The 23,557-nt window shown below is 38.5% G+C and overlaps 1 protein-coding gene across 17 annotated transcripts in view; it reads left to right on the forward strand.

Moving 5' to 3' along the window:
* The window catches only part of CDC42BPA (CDC42 binding protein kinase alpha), a 334,917-nt gene that overhangs the window by 32,767 nt on the left and 278,593 nt on the right, over nucleotides 1-23,557 (forward strand). For 16 of the 17 annotated variants that reach the window (XM_055146939.1, XM_055146925.1, XM_055146926.1 and 13 more), the window contains exon 2: nucleotides 21,819-21,910. In XM_055146939.1, the coding sequence (XP_055002914.1) occupies nucleotides 21,819-21,910 (92 nt within the window). Of the gene's footprint in view, nucleotides 1-21,818; nucleotides 21,911-23,557 lie in introns of those variants that run through there. The other variant, XM_055146936.1, reaches the window with a different exon arrangement.

Genomic DNA, 23,557 nt, shown 5'->3' on the forward strand with positions numbered 1-23,557 from the left:
GAGTTCAATCCCTGGCACCTCATATTGTCACCTGAGCCCTGCCAGGAGTGATCCCTGACTTCAGAGCCTGACGTAACTGCCTTGAGCATCACCGGGTGTTGCTTCAAAATTAAAGCTAAACAAAACAAAAAAGAGCTGTTCATACATTTTAGGGTTTCTCTCTGGGCTCTTAGTTTTATTCCATTGAATTGAGAGTCTGACTTTATTCCAATACCATGCAGTTTTGATGATAGCTTTATAGTGAAGATTAAAGTCTAGGAATTAGATTCTCAGATTCTCAAGTTTTCTCAGAATTGCTTTGAATATTGGGGGAATTTTATGGTTTTATACAAATTTTATAGGTATTCTATGTCCTTAAGGAATGCCATGGGAATTTTGATGGGGATCATGTGGCAGCTATAAATCACTATGGGTAATATGAACATTTTAATGATGTCGTTTCTTCCACTCTACAAACATGGAGCATGTTTCCATTTCCTGGTACCTTATTTATTTCAGAAGTGAATTATAATTATAATTATCACTGAATATTTTTATTCAGTGAATTTCACTCCATTGTTAGACTGGTTCCTAGATTATGAGTTTTTGTGACATGTTTATAAATGGATAGTTTTTTATTTTCTTCTTTTCTGCATCATTGTTTCATGTAAGAATGCATCAGATTTCTTTTTTGGAGGTGGAATTTGGGTCACACCAGCAGTGCTCAGGGCTCACTCCTGACTCTGTGCTCAGGAATCATTCTTGGTGGTGCTTTGGGGAAACCTAGGGATTAAGTCTGATTTGGCTACATACAAAGAAGATGCCCTAACCTCATACTATCTCTCCAGCCCCTGCAACAGATTTCTCTGAATCAATGTTACGATTTTTGTTCTTTTATTGATGTGGACTGGAACAATAAATAGCACAGCAGGTAGGGCATTTGCCTTGCACGTGGCCAACCGGGGTTCGATTCCTTCGTTCCTCTCAGAGAGCCCGGCAGGCTACCGAGAGTATCCCGTCTACACGGCAAAGCCTGGCAAGCTATCCATGGCATATTTGATATGCCAAAAACAATAACAAGTCTCACAATGGAGACATTACTGGTGCCCACTTCGATGAACAATGGGATTACAGTGCTACAGTATTTATGTGGTATATTACATTGATTGATTTGTGAATGTTGAACCATTCTATATCTATGGGATAATTTCTACTTGATTATGGTGTATAGTAAACAATATGTTGTGTATTTGACTGCCAGAATTTTACTGAAAATTCACCAGGATATTGTTTTAAATTTTTCTGGGGCTGGAGTGATAGCATAGCGGGTAGGGCATTTGCCTTGCACGCGGCCGACCCGGGTTCAAATCCCAGCATCCCATATGGTCCCCTGAGCACTGCCAGGAGTAATTCCTGAGTGCAGAGCCAGGGGTAACCCCTGTGCATTGCCAGGTGTGACCCAAAAAAAACCAAAAAAAAAAAAAACAAACAATGTTTCTATCAGTTTTTAGCATCAAGGTGCTGCTTGACTTATTAAAAACTGTTCAGGAGGGTTCCTGTTTCTTCCACATTCCTTCGTTGCCACATCTCCACCATGCTAGTTTTTTTTTTTTTTTTTAACAAACAAAAACCAGTGTGAAACTGTTATTCAAGGCAGGGAAAACAGGCCAGGAAGACTGGTCAGTGTTGGTCATGGTGTGGGAAATGGAGGGTAGTTAAAGTAGTGAACGGTCCATTATGACAATTGGAACATTTTTGACTGAAATGTAATCGTGAACAATTTTGTAATGCTCTATCTCATGGTGATTCAATAATTAAAAAAAAGATACTAGGTGTTTTCTTTTTCTTTCTTTTTCCTTTTTTCTTTTTGATATTACCTCACTGGTGTGAGGTAATATCTCATTGTTGTTTTGATTTATAATTTCTTGATATTAGTGGTGCAGAGATTTATGTATCTTATTTATTAATCCTTTATCAAATGAATGATGGACAGATATTTTCTCCCAGTCTGAAGGGTGTCTTTTTATTCTCGTCATTGTGTCTTTTGTGGTTCAGAAGCTTCTTCGTTTGATGTAGTTCTATGTGTTTACCTTTGCTTTCATTTGCCTGGCCAAATGCATTAAATTATTGAAGATACCTCTAGCTTCTATCTTTAGAGCATGTTATGGAATATTCTACTTATGTTTCCCTAAGTTATGAGTATAATTTAGGGTTGTTATTTTGATTTGAATTTAGAAAAGGGTCTGAATTTATTATTTTGCATGTGACCAACTATCCTAGGGCACAAGAACTCTATTTAGAAAAGACATTGTAATGTCAATTCAACACTATTCCCAATAGCCAAAATATGGAAGTAACCTGAATATCTAGGACAGGGGCCGGAGCGATAGCACAGCGGGTAGGGCGTTTGCCTTGCACGCGGCCGACCCGGGTTCGATCCCCGGCATCCCATATGGTTCCCCCAAGCACTGCCAGGAGTAATTCCTGAGTGCAAAGCCAGGAGTAACCCCTGAGCATCGCTGGGTGTGACCCAAAAAGAAAAAAAAATATCTAGGACAGATGACTGGATAAAGGAACTGTCATACATACACCCAATGGAGTGTTACTTGGCTATAAGAAAAGATTAAATAATGCAGCTTGCCTGCCATGGAGGCAGGGTGAGGACTGGGGTGGGAGGTGGGGATATACTGAGGACACTGGTGGTGGAAAGTGTGCACTGGGCAGGGATTGGTGTTTGATCACTGTACGGATGAATCTTGAACATGAAAGCTTTGTAACTTTCCTGGTCTCTGGTTCTGTGGTGTCTTCCGGGACTCATTGCTGTGTCTCTGGACCAGGGCTGTTGGTGCGCTAAGGTGGCTTCTGGAGGCACATTGTGGGCTGACAGCCAGGCCAATGAGTGAGCGAAGAGCTGGGGAGGGACAGCCCACCCAGACCTCTGCTGCCCCTTATGGGTTGCCCCAGATGAGACAGCCGGTTGCAGGTAATTTCTTTTTAAAGCTGACTGCTATACTGTTGTTTTATGTGCCTTATTTTGTTTACCCATTCATCGTTATGGGCATATGGATTATTGCTACCTTTGACTAATGTGAAGAATGCTATAATGAACATTGGTATACAATGTTTTAAACCTTGGGGGTAAACAAGGAAGAAATACGAATGGCCAAAAGGCACATGAAAAAGTGCTCTGCATCACTAATCATCAGAGAGATGCAGATCAAAACAACCATGAGATACCACCTCACACCACAGAGACTGGCACACATCCAAAAGAACAAAAGCAACCGCTGTTGGAGAGGATGTGGGGAGAAAGGGACCCTTCTTCACTGCTGGTGGGAATGCCGGCTAGTTCAGCCCTTCTGGAAAACAGTATGGACGACTCTCAGAAAACTAGAGGTTGAGCTCCCATTTGACCCAGCAATACCACTGCTGGGAATATATCCCAGAGAGGCAAAAAAGTACAATCGAAACAACATCTGCACATGTATTTTCATCGCAGCACTGTTTACAATAGCCAGAATCTGGAAAAAACCCGAATGCCCCAAAACGGATGACTGGTTGAGGAAACTTTGGTACATCTATACAATGGAATACTATGCAGCTGTTAGAAAAAAGGAGGTCAAGAATTTTGTAGTTAAGTGGATGGGCATGAAAAGTTTCATGCTGAGTGAAATGAGTCAGAAAGAGAGAGACAGACATAGAAAGACTGCACTCATCTATGGTATATAGAATATCAGAGTGGGAGACTAATACCCAAGAACCGTAGAAATAAGTACCAGGAGGTTGACCCCATGGCTTTGCGGCTGGCCTCACGTTCCGGGGAAAGGGCAACTCAGAGAAGCGATCACCAACTACATTGTAGTTGAAGGCCATGTGAGGGAAGGGAGTTGCGGGCTGAATGAGGGCTAGAGACTGAGCACAGCGGCCACTCAACACCTTTATTGCAAACCACAACAGCTAATTAGAGAGAGAGAACAGAAGGGAATGCCCTGCCACAGTGGCAGGGTGGGGTGGGGGGGAGATGGGAGTGGGGAGGGTGGGAGGGACGCCGGGTTTACGGGTGGTGGAGAATGGGCACTGTTGAAGGGATGGGTTCCCGAACTTTGTATGAGGGAAGTATAAGCACAAAAGTGTATAAATCTGTAACTGTACCCTCACGGTGATTCTCTAATTAAAAATAAATAAATTATAAAAAACAAAACAAAACAAAAAAAAAACCTTGGGGGTAAAGCTAGGAAAGGAATTGCTGGGTAATAAGATAAATCTATACTTAGCTTTTTGATGAATTTCCAGATTGTTTTCTAAAGCAACATTATTTCCCTACCTCCCCACCCTCACCCCCAATAAGCAAGGGTTCCAATTTCTACACCTTTTTACTAACACTTATTATCATTTTGTTTGATGTTACCAGTACACGGGACCACCAGAGTCACATTTAGTGGTTTTTAGGAAGCCATATGGTTACAGGAATCAAACTGATCAAATATGTCATTGTGCATTCTAGACATGAGCTTCATCCCTCTGAGCTTTCTGCCTGGCAAGTTATTTAAAAAATTTTAAGTTTATTACAATATTCTGTAACGTATGACTTGGTATTCCATTGCAGTTTTTTTTTTTAAGGAATGTTTATTGAGACACCACGATTTACAAGGTTGTTCATAATAGAGTTGTTTCAGACATACAGCATTCCAGCACCAACCTAGTACCAATGTCCCCTTCTCTCCACCAATATTCCCTGGTTCCCTCCCATCACAAGCCTACCCCCTTAGCAAGCATACAGCACATTTTTTTCTTATTACTTGGTCCAATAAAACTTAAAGGAATGGCAAATATAATTATTAGAAAATAAATTAGTAAAAGCCAGTTTGTGATGATGAATTGTTATATGTTTTTAACCTTTTTTAGTCTAGTAGAGGACAACCATACGCATCATTAGTGAGTGCCATACTAAATACCACATGATGGGAAGTTTCTCTGACATTTCGAGGAGCTCTTTTAGCTTGCTTGTCAAGCCCGTGTTCTCCCTTGAACACATCTCCTGCTTGCTTGTCTGTGTGTCTCTTTGCTTGCCTAGTTTCACTCTGGAGAAGCCTGGGGTTCTCTCTTGCGTATGTGCTTTCCCCTCTCTTTCCCCTCACATCTTTTTATAAATCTCCCTTTTTCTCCCTTTCTCTCCCCTCACATCTTTCTAAATAAAGACATTAGTTTTCTTGGTCTGGTGTATGCTTTCACTTAATTTTCAACCTCCTTTCTTTTAGAATATAAACACTGAGGACTCTTGGTATGGGAGGGTAAATGCTGGTTTGGGATATATTCTAGAAGGTTTTTCTTTTTTGCTGTTGTTGTTGTTGTTTTGTTTTTGGGTCACATACAGTGATGCTCAGGGGTTACTCCTGGCTCTGCACTCAGGAATTACTCCTGACAGTGCTATGGGGACCATATAGGATGCCGGGGATTGAAGCTGGGTCTGGTGCATGCAATGTAGATGCCCTACCCACAGTACTATCTTTTCAGCCCTATATCCTAGAAGTTTTGGCATGTGAAGTTTATTATGTATTTCTGAATATTTTCTAGTTATCTTTATTTCATTTTTGGAATATTTTGGTGGTGGTCTTGGGGTTTGGACCACTTCAGACTGTGCTCATGGCTTACTCCTAGGAATAATTCTTGGTGGTGATTGACAGGCTATATGCAGTGCTGGGACTGAACTGTATGCAAGACAATCTCTCCTTACTTGCTATACTTTCTCTCTTGCTATTCCTGGTGGTCTTTCTGTTACTGATTTTGAATTGCTATTTATTAATGATTTTTAAAATTGAAAAATTTTAATCGTTGGGAAAATTGAGTAAGGAGAGGCTGCTAAAATCTCAGGGTTGGGATGAATGGAGATGTCAATGGCACCTGCTCGAGTAAATCGATGAACAACGGGATTACAGTGATACAGTGAAAAATTTTAAGATTGATTCACAAAGTTATTTATAGTTGAATTTTAAGCATATATTATGTCTGCAGCCCTACCACCCACTGTCAGCTTTCCTTCACTAGTGCTCCCATATCTCTCCCATTCCACAACCCCCTCTTTAGCCTGTCTCCTTGACAGGCAGTTTATAACTTGGTTGTTGTGGTTAGGATCTCCTGCTTTCAGTGGTGTTGACTCTGTGGATTGGATTTATGATTTAGTTTTTCTGTTCACAATACTTTGAATTTTGTTGAAGAAAGTTATATGTTCTTTACTTATTAACAAAATATATGGAAGTCTGTGTGAATTTGAAGATGATATTTCCCAACTCCTCAGTGGACTGTTTAATGTGTACTGCATTTAACAAGATGATAGTGATGTCAAGCAGATTACAAAATGACTTATGTATGATGTATGTATTTCTTTTTCCTTGTTTTGGTCAACTTGAACTTTCAATTACTGAAAAAGATACAGCATAATCTATGAACATCAGTGTTTCTTTTTTTTGAGTTTTTCCAAATTGGCTTTAGATATTTTGATGTTATGGATTAGACATAAAGATATTTAGAGTCCTTCTATCCTGGTCAATTAGAATTTAAGAGAATTATGTATGACTTTTTTTTGCCACACCCAGCATACTCAAGACTTACTTTTTCTGTGCTCAGCATTCACTCCTGGTGGTGCTCAGGGGACTATGCAGTGTAGGGCTGAGGGTTAATGGTCTGAAGTTTCATGTAAATTCACAAAGGAACCTAATAAAATACAAGAAAAAAATTTCACAAAATTTTAGAGTATTAGTAAATATAAATAAGGTATATTTGGAAAAGTAGTTACAAGGTATTCAAACTTCTGGCAATACTTATAGTGAAAAACAGTAAGAATATACCCACATATACATTATTAGCATCTGCAAAGGGTTCAGGTTTATCCATATAGTGGAATTTGTTTTCGTTTTTCTTCCCAAGTTGTTCTCTGGAGACCAGGGACCTCTCCTGAGGGTCTAAGTATGTTGTCTGCTTGGGCCTGGGAGTGCTGGGGAATTCCTGGGTCACCCAGTGGTGCTTTGGTGCCTCCATGAATACACTTTGTGATGTGTTGTGATCTTCTGGTACTTACTGGAAATAAATAAGGGTAGCCACACTCAAGGTACTTAACTCTTCTACTGTATCTTGAGCTCCATACTGTAGCATTTTAAAACTAAAAAAAAAATAGTTTAGGGATATAGCTCAGGTGGACTAACACTTGAGCTCTAACCCTGTGTGAGCCTCTGAGTTGACTCCTCAGCATGATATGCTCCCTGCCACACTCTTGACCCACCAACAACACCACTGGGTATGGCACATAGTTGTCTTTTTTTTTTTTCTAAAGAGTATATCACCTTCATGTGAAAATTTCAATGTCATTGATAAATTCACAGAAAAATATAATTTACACAGTTGTAAGAGGTAGAGATAGAAAACATGAAAATGACAATATGAAAATCAGTTTTCAAATGTTCACCAAAAAGATGTTTTTATTAAGAAATTTTTACAAAATATGATACTCATAGGCTCATCCATTAATATCTTGTTTTTCATATTGACAACTTTAAGTAACCAAAAAGGGTTTTTTTTGGGGGGAGGGTGCATAACTGGCAGTGCTCAGGCCTTACTCCTGACTCTGCACTTAGGGATCTCTCCTGGTGGTCTCGAGGGACTATCTCTCTCTCTCTCTCTCTCTCTCTCTCTCTCTCTCTATCTATACAATACACACATGTGGTACTGGGGATTGAATTCCAGTCAGCCATGTGCAAGGCAGACATGTCTATTGCTCTGGTCTCTATTCAATACTTTTAAAGAGATTGATTTATTATTGGAACCAAACTAGATGTAGATAGCAAGGAAAAAGAATAATTGTAGACCAGTACTGTTTATAATCATAGATGTAAAATTTTTAAAATCGTAACAAAGCAATTTCATTTATATATTAAGGCATGTTACAGTAAACTAAGGTTTATCTCAAGGTATACTAAGATAATTCATCCTCTGAAATCTTAATAAGCTGTGATCAGTAAAGGAAAAAGAAAACCCAGATCTTTTTCAGATTTGTAGTTCTTTAACAGTCCTACCAGCTCTGTATGAGGGCATGGGATGTGTATTATTCACATTCTTGCAAACACTTGGTGGTTTTAGAGATTCTATTTTTGGCTTATTTATTTGGGAAAATAATACAATATTCCCAGTGAATTTATTTGTATTTCTCTGATTCCTAAAAGATTCATTTATTGTTAGTTGTTTATAAAGTTTACCTTGTATTGTGATCATCTTATAAATAATTATATTTATCCTACAGTGAATATTTAGTTATACTTTTTTTTAATGGGGGTGGGTTTTGTCCATACCTGGTGGTGCTCAGGACTTGCTCCTGTCTCTATGCTCAGGGATTACTCCTGGTTCTGCTTGAGGAACTGGAAATCAAACTGGGGTCATGTACTTAATGTAGAGCAAGTACCTGAATACTCTAAGATACTTGTTGAGTGAAATTAATAAATTGTTAGTAAATTGTGAGACTTCTGAAAACATTTCTGAGTTAACATATCCTTGAGAACCTGAAAATAGAATAGTTTTGCACTATCAGAGACATGAGAATTTATTAGTAGGTTCCAGGGAGTAATACAAAGATTTTTAAATTTATGTTAATGTTGCAGATAAATTCTGTAAAATCTGGATAGTTGATAAAATCCATTTTATGAATAACCTTAATTAGGCGTGAATTTATAGTACTTACTTGCTTGGTATATTTAGAGCATTTGCTGCTCATGAAAAGAAAATACTTTTTGATGTCTGTCCCATGTTCCTTAGCTAAAAGGGTAAAAGGTCATTTTAACAACCATTTGCTTTAGTGAATTTTATTTGTCATCTTGTTTAAAAAAATTGCTTTCTTTACTATGCAATAGTGATTTAGAGGATTAAAAGATCTATTTTTCTTTTTAAGATTTGTTTTCTATTTTGGGGCTATACCTGGTGATGCTCAGGGATTACTCCTGACCTTGCACTTAGGAAATACTCCTGGCGGGGGGACCATGTGGGATGCTGGGAATTGAACCCAGTTCAGCTGTGTGCAAGGCAAACACCCCACCTACTGTACTCTGGCAAAATATCTAGATTTCTGATCATCAGATAAATGTTATGTTAGCTAGAGGAAGTTGTAGAGAGAAGTATTCCCTAAGAATTGAACTTTGGGGCTGGGGTGATATTACAGCGGGTAGGATAGCTAGCCTTGCATGCAACTAACCAGTGTTTAATCTCTGCCACCCTATATGAGACTGCCATAAGTGATCTCTGAGTGCAGAGCCAGGAGTAATCCCTGGGCACCTTCAGGTGTATGCCCTCTACCCCCCCCCCCAAAAAAAAAAAAAGAGAATTGAAATAGTTGAAAACATATGGTGTTTGGATGTAGTTCAGTTTAGCGGCAGAGCAGGTCTCAGGGCCTGGGTTCAATACCAGGCACTTCAAATAAACTTGATTTTGTTGGTGATGAAATACAGTTTTTTGACACTGGGTCAAGCAGTGAAACAAAGATATAGGGCATGTACTTTATTTGGACATTGGTTTTTTTGGAAGCCGTGAGAGAGGGAAATTGTGAAATTAAGTAGAGACTGTTGCTGAGTGTTCTGTTGTAGGCTGCTTTGTCATGTTTTCAGTCGCACCTGGCAGTTGACCAGGAAGTCTCATACTGGCTAATTTCAGAGCTCTATTCTAAATTTATTCATTCTTACTGGTTTATGTCATCTTACTACTTTAGTGTGCTTTTCAGATACCGTTGTCTTACAAACCAAAGGTTTGCATAGCTTTGCTTCAAGCAAATCTGTCAGTACTATTTTTCTTTTTTTTGCTTTTTTTTTGCTTTTTGGGTCACACCTGGTGATGCACAGGGGTCACTCCTGGCTCTGCACTCAGGAATTACCCCTCGTGGTGCTCAGGGGACCATATGGGATGCTGGGAATTGAACCCGGGTCGGTCGCGTGCAAGGCAAACACCCTGTGCTATCGCTCCAGCCCCAGTACTATTTTTCTAACAAGCCTGTACTCACATCATATTTCTGTTGCATTTTGGTAACTCCTGTAGTATTTTACACTTTTTATGTTATTTTTGTTACGGTGATCTGTGGTAGTGATGTTTGATGTTCGTTACTATTATAATTAATTTGGTTCATCATGAACCATGTCCATAAAAAAAGAACTCAAGGCCCTCAAAAAAAATTCCCCAAAAAACACAACAAAAATGACTCATTCTCAGGACTCCATATTCCTTGAGACACAATAGTACTGATATTAGCCCAATTAATAAGCCTACCACTAAACCTAACTCTTCTAGGAAGAGTCATAGCTCTCACTTTAAATCAGAAGCCTAATCAAGAGTAGAAATGATTAAGCTTTAGTGCAAAAGACATGTCTGAAGTTAAGCTAGCAGAAAGCTAGGCCTCTTGCACCAGTTAGCCAAGTTGTGGGTATATAATTTCTTAAGGAAAATAAAAATTGCTATGCCAAGGAAAACAACATGCATGATAAGAAAGGAAAACAAATTTATTGCTGAGAAAAAAATAAATTCTATGGTTTGGATAGAAAATCAAATCAAACACAACTTTCCTGTAAGCCATAACCTAATCTGGAGAAGACACTAGGTTTTGTCTCTTTAATTTTGTGAAGATTGGGAAATGAGAAGCAGAAAAGTTGTACTAACAGAGGTTGGTACATGCTGTTTAGTGAAAGAGGTTGTCTCCTGACCATCAGAGTACAAGGTGAAGCACTAAGTTCTGATGTAGAAGCTGCAGCAAGTTATTCTGAAGAATTAATTGGGATGATTTGTGAATATTGCTATTCTGAACAGATTTTCAATATAGATGAAACAGCTTTCTTTTGGAAAAAGATGCCAAGACTTTGGTATCTATGGAGAAAAAGTCTGTGTCAGGCCTTGAAGGACAGGTCAGAGGACTCTTTTATCAGGATGTAATAGAGCTGGTGACCTGTAAGTTGAAGCCAATGCTTATTTACCATTTCCCCAAATCCTAGGACTTAATTTCTTATTAACTCTATCTATTAATGAGATGACAAAGCTTGGATAGTGCATATACTTTTATAGCATGCTTTATTAAATATTGAAATGGTTATTATTTTATTTTTAAATTAAGGTACCGTCATCTTCAAAGTTATTTAGAGTTGAGTTTCAGGCATACAGTGATCAAACACCAATCCCACCACCAGTGTCATATTCCCTCACCAATGTCCCCTGGTCCCCTGCCAGCCAGGTTTCCTGTCTTCTTTACTTTCTTGGTTTGTTTTTGTACCTAGTATTGCCCAGGGCTTACTCTTTGCTCTTAGGGATCATTCTTGGCAGGACTCAGGGGACCATACAGGGTGTTGGGGATTGAGTCAGGTCATCTGCATGAAAAGCAAGCTTCCTACTCACTGTACTCTCTCTCTGACCTGCATGATATTTTAAAATCCCTTCCTCCCTCCCTCTCTTGATCAACTCCATGTGTAAGGCAAATGCCCTACTGACTATACTATGTCTCCAGTTCCCTCTTTTTCCTTTTCTAAAATTTTCTCTTTAATATTTTTTTACACACATTTTTAAGTTTGGTTATTGTAGTTTGGATCTTATGCTTTCAGTGTTTGCTCTGTGGTTTAGTTATACAGATAATATCTCACCTCCACACTACTGATGCTGAGGCCCCTGGCCTCTGCGCTTGTTACTTCCCATCTTCCTTTTTTTTTTTTCCTAATAATTTTATTTTATTTTATTTTATTTTTTTAAATTTATTTATATTTAATTAGAGAATCACCGTGAGGGTACAGTTACAGATTTATACACTTTTGTGCTTATACTTCCCTCATACAAAGTTCGGGAACCCATGCCTTCACCAGTGCCCATTCTCCACCACCAGTAAACCCAGCCTCCCTCCCATCCTCCCCAATCCCATCTCCCCCCACCCCACCCTGCCACTGTGGCAGGGCATTCCCTTCTGTTCTCTCTCTCTAATTAGCTGTTGTGGTTTGCAATAAAGGTGTTGAGTGGCCTCTGTGCTCAGTCTCTAGCCCTCATTCAGCCCGCAACTCCCTTCCCCCACATGGCCTTCGACTACAATGTAGTTGGTGATCGCTTCTCTGAGTTGCCCTTTCCCCGGAATGTGAGGCCAGCTTCAAAGCCATGGAGTCAACCTCCTGGTACTTATTTCTACAGTTCTTGGGTGTTAGTCTCCCACTCTGTTATTCTATATACCATAGATGAGTGCAGTCTTTCTATGTCTGTCTCTCTCTTTCTGACTCATTTCACTCAGCATGAAACTTTTCATGCCCATCCACTTAACTACAAAATTCTTGACTTCCTTTTTTCTAACAGCTGCATAGTATTCCATTGTATAGATGTACCAAAGTTTCCTCAACCAGTCATCCGTTCTGGGGCATTCGGGTTTTTTCCAGATTCTGGCTATTGTAAACAGTGCTGCGATGAACATACATGTGCAGATGTTGTTTCGATTGTACTTTTTTGCCTCTCTGGGATATATTCCCAGCAGTGGTATTGCTGGGTCAAATGGGAATTCAATATCTAATTTTTTGAGAATAGTCCAAATTGTTTTCCAGAAGGGCTGAACCAGTCGGCATTCCCACCAGCAGTGAAGAAGGGTCCCTTTCTCCCCACATCCTCTCCAACAGCGGTTGCTTTTGTTCTTTTGGATGTGTACTAGTCTCTGTGGTGTGAGGTGGTATCTTGTGGTTGTTTTGATCTGCATCTCTCTGATGATTAGTGATGTAGAGCACTTTTTCATGTGCCTTTTGGCCATTCGTATTTCTTCCTTGGTAAAGTTTCTGTTCATTTCTTCGCCCCATTTTTTGATGGGGTTGGATGTTTTCTTCTTGTAGAGATTAAGGGCATCCAGATAGGAAAGGAAGAAATCAAACTCTCACTATTTGCAGACGACATGATACTATATCTAGAGAAGCCTAAAACCTCTACTAAGAAACTCTTAGAAACAATAGACTTATACAGTAAAGTTGCAGGCTACAAAATCAATACCCAAAAATCCATGGCCTTCATATATGCAAACAATGAGGCAGAGGAAAGGGATATGAAAAGAGCAATCCCATTCACAATCGTGCCCCAGAAAATCAAGTACCTCGGAATCAGCTTAACCAAGGAAGTAAAAGACCTTTACAAAGGAAACTACAAAACGCTACTCCATGAAATCAAAGAGGACATGAGGAAATGGAAACATATACCCTGCTCGTGGATAGGGAGAATCAATGTTGTCAAAATGGCAATACTCCCTAAAGCATTATACAGATTCAATGCGATCCCTATAAGTATACCCATGACATTCTTCAAAGAAATGGATCAAGCAATCCTAAAATTCATATGGAATAACAAACGTCCAAGGATAGCTAAAACAATTCTTGGGAAAAAGATGATGGGAGGCATCACCCTCCCCAACCTCAAACTTGACTACAAAGCAGTAACAATTAAAACAGCATGGTACTGGAACAAAGGCAGAGCCGTAGACCAATGGAACAGGGTGGAATATCCCTACACACAACCCCAAATGTATGATCATCTAATCTTTGATAAGGGAGCAAGAGATGTGAAGTGGAGCAAGGAAAGCCTCTTTAATAAATGCTGCTGGCACAACTGGACATCCACATGCAAAAAAATGGGTTTAGACCTTGACCTGACACCATGCACAAAAGTCAGATCAAAATGGATTAAAGACCTCAACATTAGACCACAAACCATAAGGTACATTGAAGACAAGGTCGGCAAAACCCTCCACGATATTGAAGATAAAGGTATCTTCAAAGGTGACACGGAACTAAGCAATCTAGTAAAAACAGAGATCAACAAATGGGACTACATTAAACTAAAAAGCTTCTGCACCGCAAAAGATACAGTGACCAGAATACAAAGACTATCCACAGAATGGGAAAGGATATTTACACAATACCCATCAGATAAGGGGTTGATATCAATGGTATATAAAGCACTGGTTGAACTCTACAAGAAGAAAACCATCTTCCTTTTCTTATATGCTTTGATTCTTTCCTTCCCTGTCCTGCTTATTTCTGTAATCTAGGGTGAAGGGTAATTTAGATATTACTTCCTTTGATACCTTGCATTCACTTAACTTGCTATTCTTGTTTTTTTTTTTTTTTTTTTGAGTCACACCTGGCAATGCACAGGGGTTACTCCTGGCTCATACACTCAGGAATTACCCCTGGCGGTGCTCAGGGGACCGAATGGGATGCTCGGAATTGAACCCGGGTCGGCCACATGCAAGGCAAAAGCCCTACCCACTGTGCTATTGCTCCAGCCCCTTAACTTGCTATTCTATATACCACATGTGTGTGAGCTCATTTGGTATTTATCCTTCTGATTGACTTTTATTATTTGTGGGTATTAAGGATAACTGTGAGGTAGCAGCAAATGTCCAAAGGTATCATAATGAAAGAATTGATCCACACAGTTGAATTGGGCCGGAGGGATTGGAGATGAAGGCATACGGGGGTCCTGGGGGGTGGAAGGTGGATACACTGGTGATGGTATGGTGTTGAAATTATGTGCATGAGAAGCCATTAACTGTATTGTGAATCACAGAATCTCAAAAAAAAAAAAAGTCCCATCAGTTCCATCCAAATTATAGTGAATTGCTTGGTTTTATTTTTCTTTGCAGTTGCAAAGTACTCCATTTTGTATGTATGCCACCTCATTGTTCATTCATTTGTTGTTGGACACCTAGATTGGTTTCATATCCTAATTGTTGTGCTAAGTGCTATCATAAATAATGGTGTGCATATGTTCTTTTGAATAAATATTTTTTGTGTCCCCAAATTGTGGTTGCATGTAATAGCACAATTCTTTTCTGAGAAATATTCACATATTTTTCCATAGGCGTTGAACCAGGCCACATTCCCATCAGCAGAGGATGAGATTTCCTTTTTCATCACATTCCTACCAACACAGATTTTTTCTTGTAGTTTTGAAATGTGCCATTCTCACTGGTGTGAGATCATATCTCATTGTCATCTTGATTTGGACTTCCTTGAAAATAAGTGATAAGGAGCACTTTTTCATATGCTGTTGGCCATCTGCCTTGAGTTTTCTTTAGTGAAGTGTCTGTTCATTTCTTTCCCCCATATTTTGGTTAGGGTTTTGGATTTTTGCTGTTGATCTTTGTATATTTTGGATATTTACCTTTTATCTGATGTGTTGAGTGCAAATAATTTTTCCCCCAATTCAGTTGTGTGGCTCTAGGTTTAGCCCATGTTTATTTTGCCATGCAGGAACTTAAAAATTTGATGTAGTCCCATTTATTTATTTTTGTTTTTGCTAGCTTTGCCAAGGGAATCATCTTGAAAACACTTGAATTTTTGAGGAGTCTGTTGTAATTTCTCTGATCCGATTTATTTGGATACTTTCTTTTATTTTTATTCATGAGTCTAGCCAAAGGTTTGTCTATCTTGTTTATTCTTTTGAAGAACCAGCTCCTGGTTGACTTTTTGTATTGCTTGCTAATTTTTCTTTTCTTTTTTTTTTTTCCAGTTTTTGGGTCACACCTGGCAATGCTCAGGTTACTCTTGGCTCTACATTCCGAATTACTCCTGGTGGTGCTCCGGGGACCATATGGGATGCTGGGGATTGAACCCAGGTTGGGTGCATGCAAGGCGAGAGCCTTACCCCTCTACTATCTCTCCTGCTCTGCTTGATTTCTATATCTCTTATAGTGTTCCAAGTGCACTAGTGGTGAATGTGTATTTCACATTTTGAGTATGGTGGACCCTGCATATGTCTATTAATATCAGTTCTTCTAATTTCTCATTTAGGGCTCTTTCTTGTATCTGTACTGGTTGATTGTCTCTTGGTGAAAGTGGTTTATTGAACTTTCCTAGTACTATTATGTTTTTCTCCTGTGTTTCTTTAGGTCTGTGAGTGGAAACGTTATAAACTTTGCTACCCTTGTATTTGGTGCATATGTTGATAAGAGTTAGTAATTTTTGGTCTGTTGTTCCCTTAGTCAGAAAGTACAGTCCCTTTTTGTTTCTAATTACTTTCTTTAGATTGGATGCTATTTGCTGTAATATAAGTATGTTTGTCCCAGCTCCTCCTCCTCCCCCTCCACCTTTATTTAAACACCGTGGTTTACAAAGTTGCTCATAATACAGTTGTTATGGTCATTCAATGTTCCAAACCAATCTCACCACCAGTGTAACCTCCCCTTTGTTTTTTTTTTATAATTTATTTATTTTTAATTAGTGAATCACCGTGAGGGTACAGTTACAGATTTATACATTTTTGTGCTCATGTTTCCCCCATACAAAGTTCGAGAACCCATCCCTTCACCAGTGCCCATTCTCTACCACCAGTAAACCTAGCATCCCTCCCACCTTCCCCAGTCCCGTCTCCCCCCACCCCACACTGCCACTATGGCAGGGTATTCCCTTTTGTTCTCTCTCTCTGATTAGGTGTTGTGGTTTGCAATAAAGGTGTTGCGAGGCCATTGTGTTCAGTCTCTAGTCTACATTTGGCACGCATCACCCTTCCCCCGCATGACCTCCGACCACATTTTAATTGGTGTTCCCTTCTCTGAGTTGCCTAGAATGAGAGACCAGCCTCCAAGCCATGGAGTCAACCTCCTGGTACTTATTTATACTATTCTTGGGTAACCTCCCCTTTGTCATTGCTCGTATTTCTCCAGTGCCCCTCACGCCTGCCCCCTTTGCAGGCAGAAAATAACTTATTTTTTCTATATTGATGTTAACTAAATAGCTAATAGTGTTATCAGAAATAATCAGTAAAATATTTTGTGAAAATTGTTACATCTCACCATGGAGTCCTTAAGTCTTTGAGAGCATGCAAAGCTGTTTGTTGCTAGTTGAGCCTTCTATATTACTGTTTTGCTTACTGAGCTTAGTTAACTTCTATGTTATTTTCCCATCTAATTTGGTGTGCTCTTACTGGGATGTCAGTATTGTGGAATTTGAAGGCTGGGCCTCCAGTTCTAGGAACTGTAGGATCTGTAAAACTGAAACAATGGATAAGTTTATAAGGTGGTAGCAGTGGGATGTGGGTGTAGCTACCGGGCTTCTAGAAGTTCGGTGGTGGTGCTGCCTTTACTCTGTGAAGACCCTAGAGTTAATAAGTTTGAAAATTGGTATTTTCATGAGTTTGGCATCCTGCAGAGATTAGTTGTGAAGCCGTAGAGTTGGGCCGTTGGCATTACAGCAGCTGTGTGGTGTGGGTATGGCTGCCAAGGATTTGGCATGACAAGGACTCAGTTTTCCTCCCTTATCAGGGCACCCCAGAGTTTTCAGCTGGGAAACCCATGTCCCATGAATTTTAGCATCTTAAGTTTGATTTGCATTGATCCTCAGAGATTTGGTCTCTAATCTGTAAAACTGGGCCATGGATGAATTTACATGCTTTGGCTGTGGGATGTGGGTATGTTTTTTTTTTTTTTTATTTTTTTTTAGTCAGCCATTGGCTTGTATGGTGGTTTACCTTCCTTTCATTCTTAACCTGTATTTATCCTCTGAATATAGGTGTTTTTAAATTTAGGCATGTGTATTTGGTGTAAGCAGCAAATAGATGGATTTTGTTTCCTGATCCAGGTACACTATGCATTTAGATGGGAGAATTTAGTCCATTGGCACTCAGAAATATTAGTTATATAAAAAGGGCATGTTTATATTTTTCTGTGTGGGGTTTAGTTGTTTCTTCAGTTGGCCTTTATTCTTGCAAGGTTAGTTTAGTTGTAGCAAATGTCACCAATTCTGAGAATGTTTCTATATTTCCTCAAATCTATATGACAGTTTTGCAGAGTAATGGACTCTAGGTTGAAATTTTTTATTCATTATTTATTTTTAATTTTTTATTTACTTTTTTGGCCACACCTGATGGTGCTCAGGGCTTATACCAGTATCTGTGCTCAAGGTCACTGCTGGGTGTGCTTGGCATGGCAGACACTGTGAGGTTCTGGGAATCAAACCAGGCTGGGTTGTGTACAAGGCCTTACCCGTTGTCCTGTTGTGCTAGCCCATGCATTCCGTATTTGAATTCCACTTTAAGGACCTATTTGCACAAAAAATTGTCTTTTGAAATACTACTGCTCACTGACAATTTCATAATATAGCTGAATGGATTAGTAGTTTATTCTTGTGAGTTAGCAAGGAAATTGTTTGTGGAGATGGGCTTTACAAGTGAAAATGTTGTGAACATTGTTTAAATAAGACAAAGGATTTAGAATCTTTTGCATAACCTTTTTTGTTTTCCTTTTTGGGTCACACCAGCAATACACAGGGGTTACTCCTAGCTCATGTGCTCAGGAATTACTCCTAGCTGTGCTCAGGTGACCATATGGGATGCTGGGAATTGAACCCGGGTCGGCTTCGTGCCAGGCAAATGCCCTACCGCTGTGCTATCGCTCCAGCCCCCCTTTTGCATAATCTTAGTTGATAAAGTAGTGACATGTTTTGAGAGGATTGGATCCAGTTTTGAAAGACTTCCTCTTGATAAAAATCTATGAAGTATTAATGATTTGCTGCAAATTATGGATGTAGCAAACACCAATATCTGTCTAGGTCTTGTACTTACAAAGATTACAACTTTGCTTTAGGCTCATTGATGTTTATTAGCATTTTATAGCAATGAAATTTAAAAATTGCAATACTTACCTTTTTGGCAGATGTGATACTCTTGCACACCTAATGGACTATAGTGGCACAAACGTAACTTTTATATGCATTGGGATGTAAGAGTATTCGATTTATTGTGGCATTTGCTTTATTGTGGTGTTCTAAAACTAACTAACCAACAATATATATATTCTCCAAGGTGTGCTTGTAAACTGTCCTTTAAAAGCAACCTTTCCCCAAAATGCAAGAAACTTGGAGAGATGTTAGCTATAGAAATTAGTGTCCTATTTCTTTTAGTTACTTTGTATCTCCCAGCACCTTTGTAAATAAGTTTTATTTATAAATAATGTCTTTATAAATAAATTTATATGTAAAGTTCACTTACAAATAAATTTCATTTAAATTTGGATAACATATTTTCTGTTGGGACCCTGATTGTGGTACATGGTCCATAGTCTCATAATTTGTATCATGCATATTTGTGTAAAGCCAGGTTACTTTGATCATTTTGTCACTGTTCACTTTATGATTGCTATTGCTTTAACTTATTCTTTCTCACAGTGTAAAATCTTTTATACCTTCAAATTCATGTTTTTATTGTTTCTTTGATTTTTTTCTTTAATGGCATGAGTTCCAAATAGAGTTCCAATTTGGATTACCTTCTTTACAAAAACACCAATGTACAAATCTCTAACAGAGGGCTTTGTATTGTGACTGCCTCTCTTTCCTAAAATTTATTTAGTATTAGGGTTAAATGCTCTTAGACAAAAGCAAGCTGTAAAGCATTTTGCATTTTTTTTAATAAATCTGGTGTTCAGTACATATTGTTGATCTTATCTGTATATCCTTAATTTATGGATGGAAGGAAAAGAGACTTCTGCTTATGTAAGATGATCTTTTAATCAAATTAAATTCTTTTGTATTTATTTATTTATTTATTTATTTGCTTTTTGGGTCACACCCAGCAATGCTCAGGGGTTACTCCTGGCTTTGCACTCAGGAATTACCCCTGGCAGTGCTTGGGGGACCGTATGGGATGCCGGGGATCGAACCCGGGTCGGCCGCGTGCAAGGCAAATGCCCTACCCGCTGTGCTATCGCTCCGGCCCCCTTCTTTTGTATTTAAAGAGGAATATAAGGGGAGGAAAGGAACTATGTCTAGCTTTTTTTTTGAAATAACAAAACATGTCACAGATTTTATATTTTATTATTATAATTTTTAGGCCTCCTGGGGACCACTGGATGGGCTACTTGAACCTGTTGGTGTATTGCCACTCTGGACTAGTGAAGCTGGGTGCCATCAGTGTCATATCCAAGAGGTGCTCAGAGGTGCTCCAAGAGGACCATACCATATTGTGTGGGGTGTCAGACTTAGTTGCCTCTGCAGGCAAGGCATACACTCCAGTCCTTTGAGATATTTTCTCAGTCACCAATTGTATAATTAAAAAAAGTTATCACCTGTTTCACCTGTCGTCCTGTTGCTCATTGATTTGCTCGAGTGGGCACCAGTAACATCTCCATTCGTCCCTGTCAGGCTAGTGTAGCCCATTAGCATTTGCTCGCTCCAGGAACATGAAGAGTATCAAACCGTTTTATCAGCCACTCCTTACTCATTCTTCCCAATGCTGCCATATTGGGGGCTCTTTCAAGGTCAGAGAAATGAGGTCCATTACTGTTTTCTGGCATATCGAATACGCTATGGGTAGCTTGCCAGGCTCTGCCGTATGGGCGGGATACTCTTGGTAGCTTGCTGGGGTCTCCGAGAGTGACGAGGCTCCAGGAGATTCTGTGTTGCTCTCTTCCGGGGAGCTTTGTTTTATAGTCTCTGGATCTTGGCTGTTGATGAGATTATATGGCACCTGGGGTGATTTGTGGGTGTGACTGCCAAGCTACTAGAAAACGGAGGACCTGGGTGAAGGAGGCCCACTCCAGATCCTAGCAGGCTTGGAGATCTCAGACACAGGTCCCTGCATGCCTGGGTTCCTCTGTTGGTTCCTTCATGTGTGAGGCTTGTCCGAGCGTGTGGGGAGTGGCCTTGAGCATGGCTGCAGCTGGGTTCTGGAGGTTTTTGGCTGCTGGGGCTCTGCTTGAGCAGGGAGGGAAACTCAACCCGCCCCCTTCCAAGGTGCCGTGCTGAAGACAGCTAGCACGGGGCAGGAGAAAAATAAAAGTTAATAGTATCTAAATTTCTTATATTGGTTTCAAGTTCTTTTCTATTTTACATCAGTGATTTCTTTGGACAAGTCTATATAATAATAATGGTATTATTTACTCTTAATACTCCAACTTTTTTTGCCTTTCATTTCCTGATATTTCCTATCTCTATACTGTAAATCAGTGGAAAGTAGCAAAATTCTATTTATTTTTCAAGGTTCACTTCCTATGATACTTATGTGAGATATTGGTGTTCTAAGAGAATTAGAATTTTGTCTTCATTGATCCTGAAGCACTTTGTACTGACCATTGTTAGAAACTTTGTCACATTATTGTATGATGTTATATGTGTGTATGTGTATGTAGATTGTCCTTAGTATTGAGTCTCTTAAATCAAAGTACTTTATTTTAATCATATTTATTTTGAACTTAATGATTGCTGCTATGCTTTGTATAGTATAGACTCTTTGAATATATATGTTAAAAGGATAAATGAACAAATGTGAAATATTAATTTTTCTGGTGAAAATTGCTGAAACCAAACCTTCTGTATAATTTGATTTTTCTTTTCACACTGTTGTATTTAAAGGTAATAGGTTTATCGCCAAAAGTGAGAAAAGGTGGAATGTTTAATGTGAGGATAAACTGCCCTTTGTGTATTCCTTGAGCTTTGCATTATTTCATGTTAGTTGGAGTTTAAAATTTTCACAGAAATGTAATTGGTATAAGAAATAAAGGAGGGGCTGGAGAGGTAGTGCCTTCCTTGCATGAAGCTAACCAGAGTTCAATCCTTACCACCACATATGGTCAGACCTCTGAGCACTAGTAAGAATGACCCATGAGTACCACTGGGTTAGTTCGTCTTCCTTTACCCCCAAAGAAATAAAACAAATGTCATTTAAATGTAAATTAGGTTAATTTCTTTTCTATAGTTTATGAGTCTTAAATACTGTGGTTTAATTCCTAATCATAAATTAAAAGTTTTGTTGTTTAACAAATATCATTGTTTATACTGATTTGTATCACATTTCATTAAAAAGTAATAGATGTCACTTTTTCCTTTCAGCTAAACCATTTACTTCTAAAGTGAAACAGATGCGATTACATAGAGAAGACTTTGAAATACTAAAGGTGATTGGTCGAGGAGCTTTTGGAGAGGTAAGAAAATGATTTTATAGAGGTCCTGCTAATTGTTTCAGAAGCTATTTTGTACAGTGTGTGAAAATAGATTACTTCCTGTTGTATGTAGTTGATGTGATTGATCAGAAAATACCTTAGCATTTGGAATTAATATTTTTAGGTGGAATGTTACTTCCTGTTGTATGTAGTTGATGTGATTGATCAGAAAATACCTTAGCATTTGGAATAAATATTTCTAGGTGGAATGTTATTTGTAGATATTATTTGCAAATGTCAGTTCATGTAAGTATGTATGCATGTACTTCTGGACTTTTATTTCTCTGGTTTATTTTGTTATTCCTTGTGGAAATACTGCACTTGTTATTACTCCAGTTTATAAGAAGCTTTTTTACTGTGCGGTGTGTATCTCAACTTATTCCCTCTCTTTCTTTGTTCTTACCCTTTATATTTTGATATAATTTTAGAATTAGTTTCTCAATTTGTGTTTACTCTGAAAATTCCACTTATCTGGAATTTTGATTAGGCTTAGAATAAAACTAAAGATAATTTAGTTTAACAAGGTATCTAAAGATAACTTGTAGATAATTTACATGGTAAATATTGACTTAGTCATTCCATGAACACGGCATATTCCTCCTTTACTTAGGATTATATAAATTTCTCTATTAATGTTTTGTAGTTTTCATTCAGTAGAGAGGACAGTTTCTTTTTTCAGTAGATTTATTTTATTTATAGATATGCGATAATCTTTGTTATGTTTGAATTTCTTGCCAAATTGTTTTTTGATAGTTTTATTGAATTTTGTTTTCTAATTGTTTTTTGATGGTATTTAGAAATATAAATAATTTTATTTGTAGACTTTATGCCTAGAAAACTTGCTAACTATACTTTTAAAATCATGAATTATGTTTTTCTTTTCCCCTCCACAAAAATGAATTTTGTGCCATATATGGCAGTACTCAGGGCTTACTCCTGGCTTTGTTCTCCGGAGTCTTTGTATGGTGATGGGGCTTGAACACAGGTCCACACATGCAAGACAACCACCCTACCTTTTGTACTATCTCTTCAGCCCTACAAAATCATGAATTTTGTTGGATTTTAATAAAATGCTTACCAGTATCTTTTCAGACACAATGCTTTTTTCTTTTGTACACTATTGTTTACTTACACTGATTTATTTTCTAATGTTAGACTAATCTTGCATTTCTAAAACTACTATGTTGGTATTTATTATCCTTTATAGGCACCATTGGACTTGTGTTTATGGATGTATTTGTTAGGACTGTGGAGAGAAAAATTGCTACTTCTAGTGTTCTGATCAGATTTTGGCATTATGTTTATTAGCTCATAAAAAAGGTATTATTCTTTATTACTATTTGCTAAAATAATGAGATGATTGCTATTATTCACGTGTTTTTGTGATTTCATGGTTACTAGTGAGTTTAAGTTATATATTCAATTTTTTAATGGAAGTAGAACCATTGAATTTTCTACTTATGTGTCAGTTTTGCTAAATTAAAAAAAATTTTTTTTTTTAATTTTGGCCACACCTGGAAGGGCTTGCTCCTGGCTCTGTGCTCTTGGGATCACTTCTGGTAGGCTCAGGAGACCATATGCAGTACTGAGGATTGAACCTGGGTTGGTCACATGCAAGGCAAATGCCCT

This window comes from Sorex araneus, chromosome 9 (genome assembly GCF_027595985.1).
Source record: "Sorex araneus isolate mSorAra2 chromosome 9, mSorAra2.pri, whole genome shotgun sequence".
NCBI classification, from domain to species: Eukaryota; Metazoa; Chordata; class Mammalia; order Eulipotyphla; family Soricidae; genus Sorex; species Sorex araneus.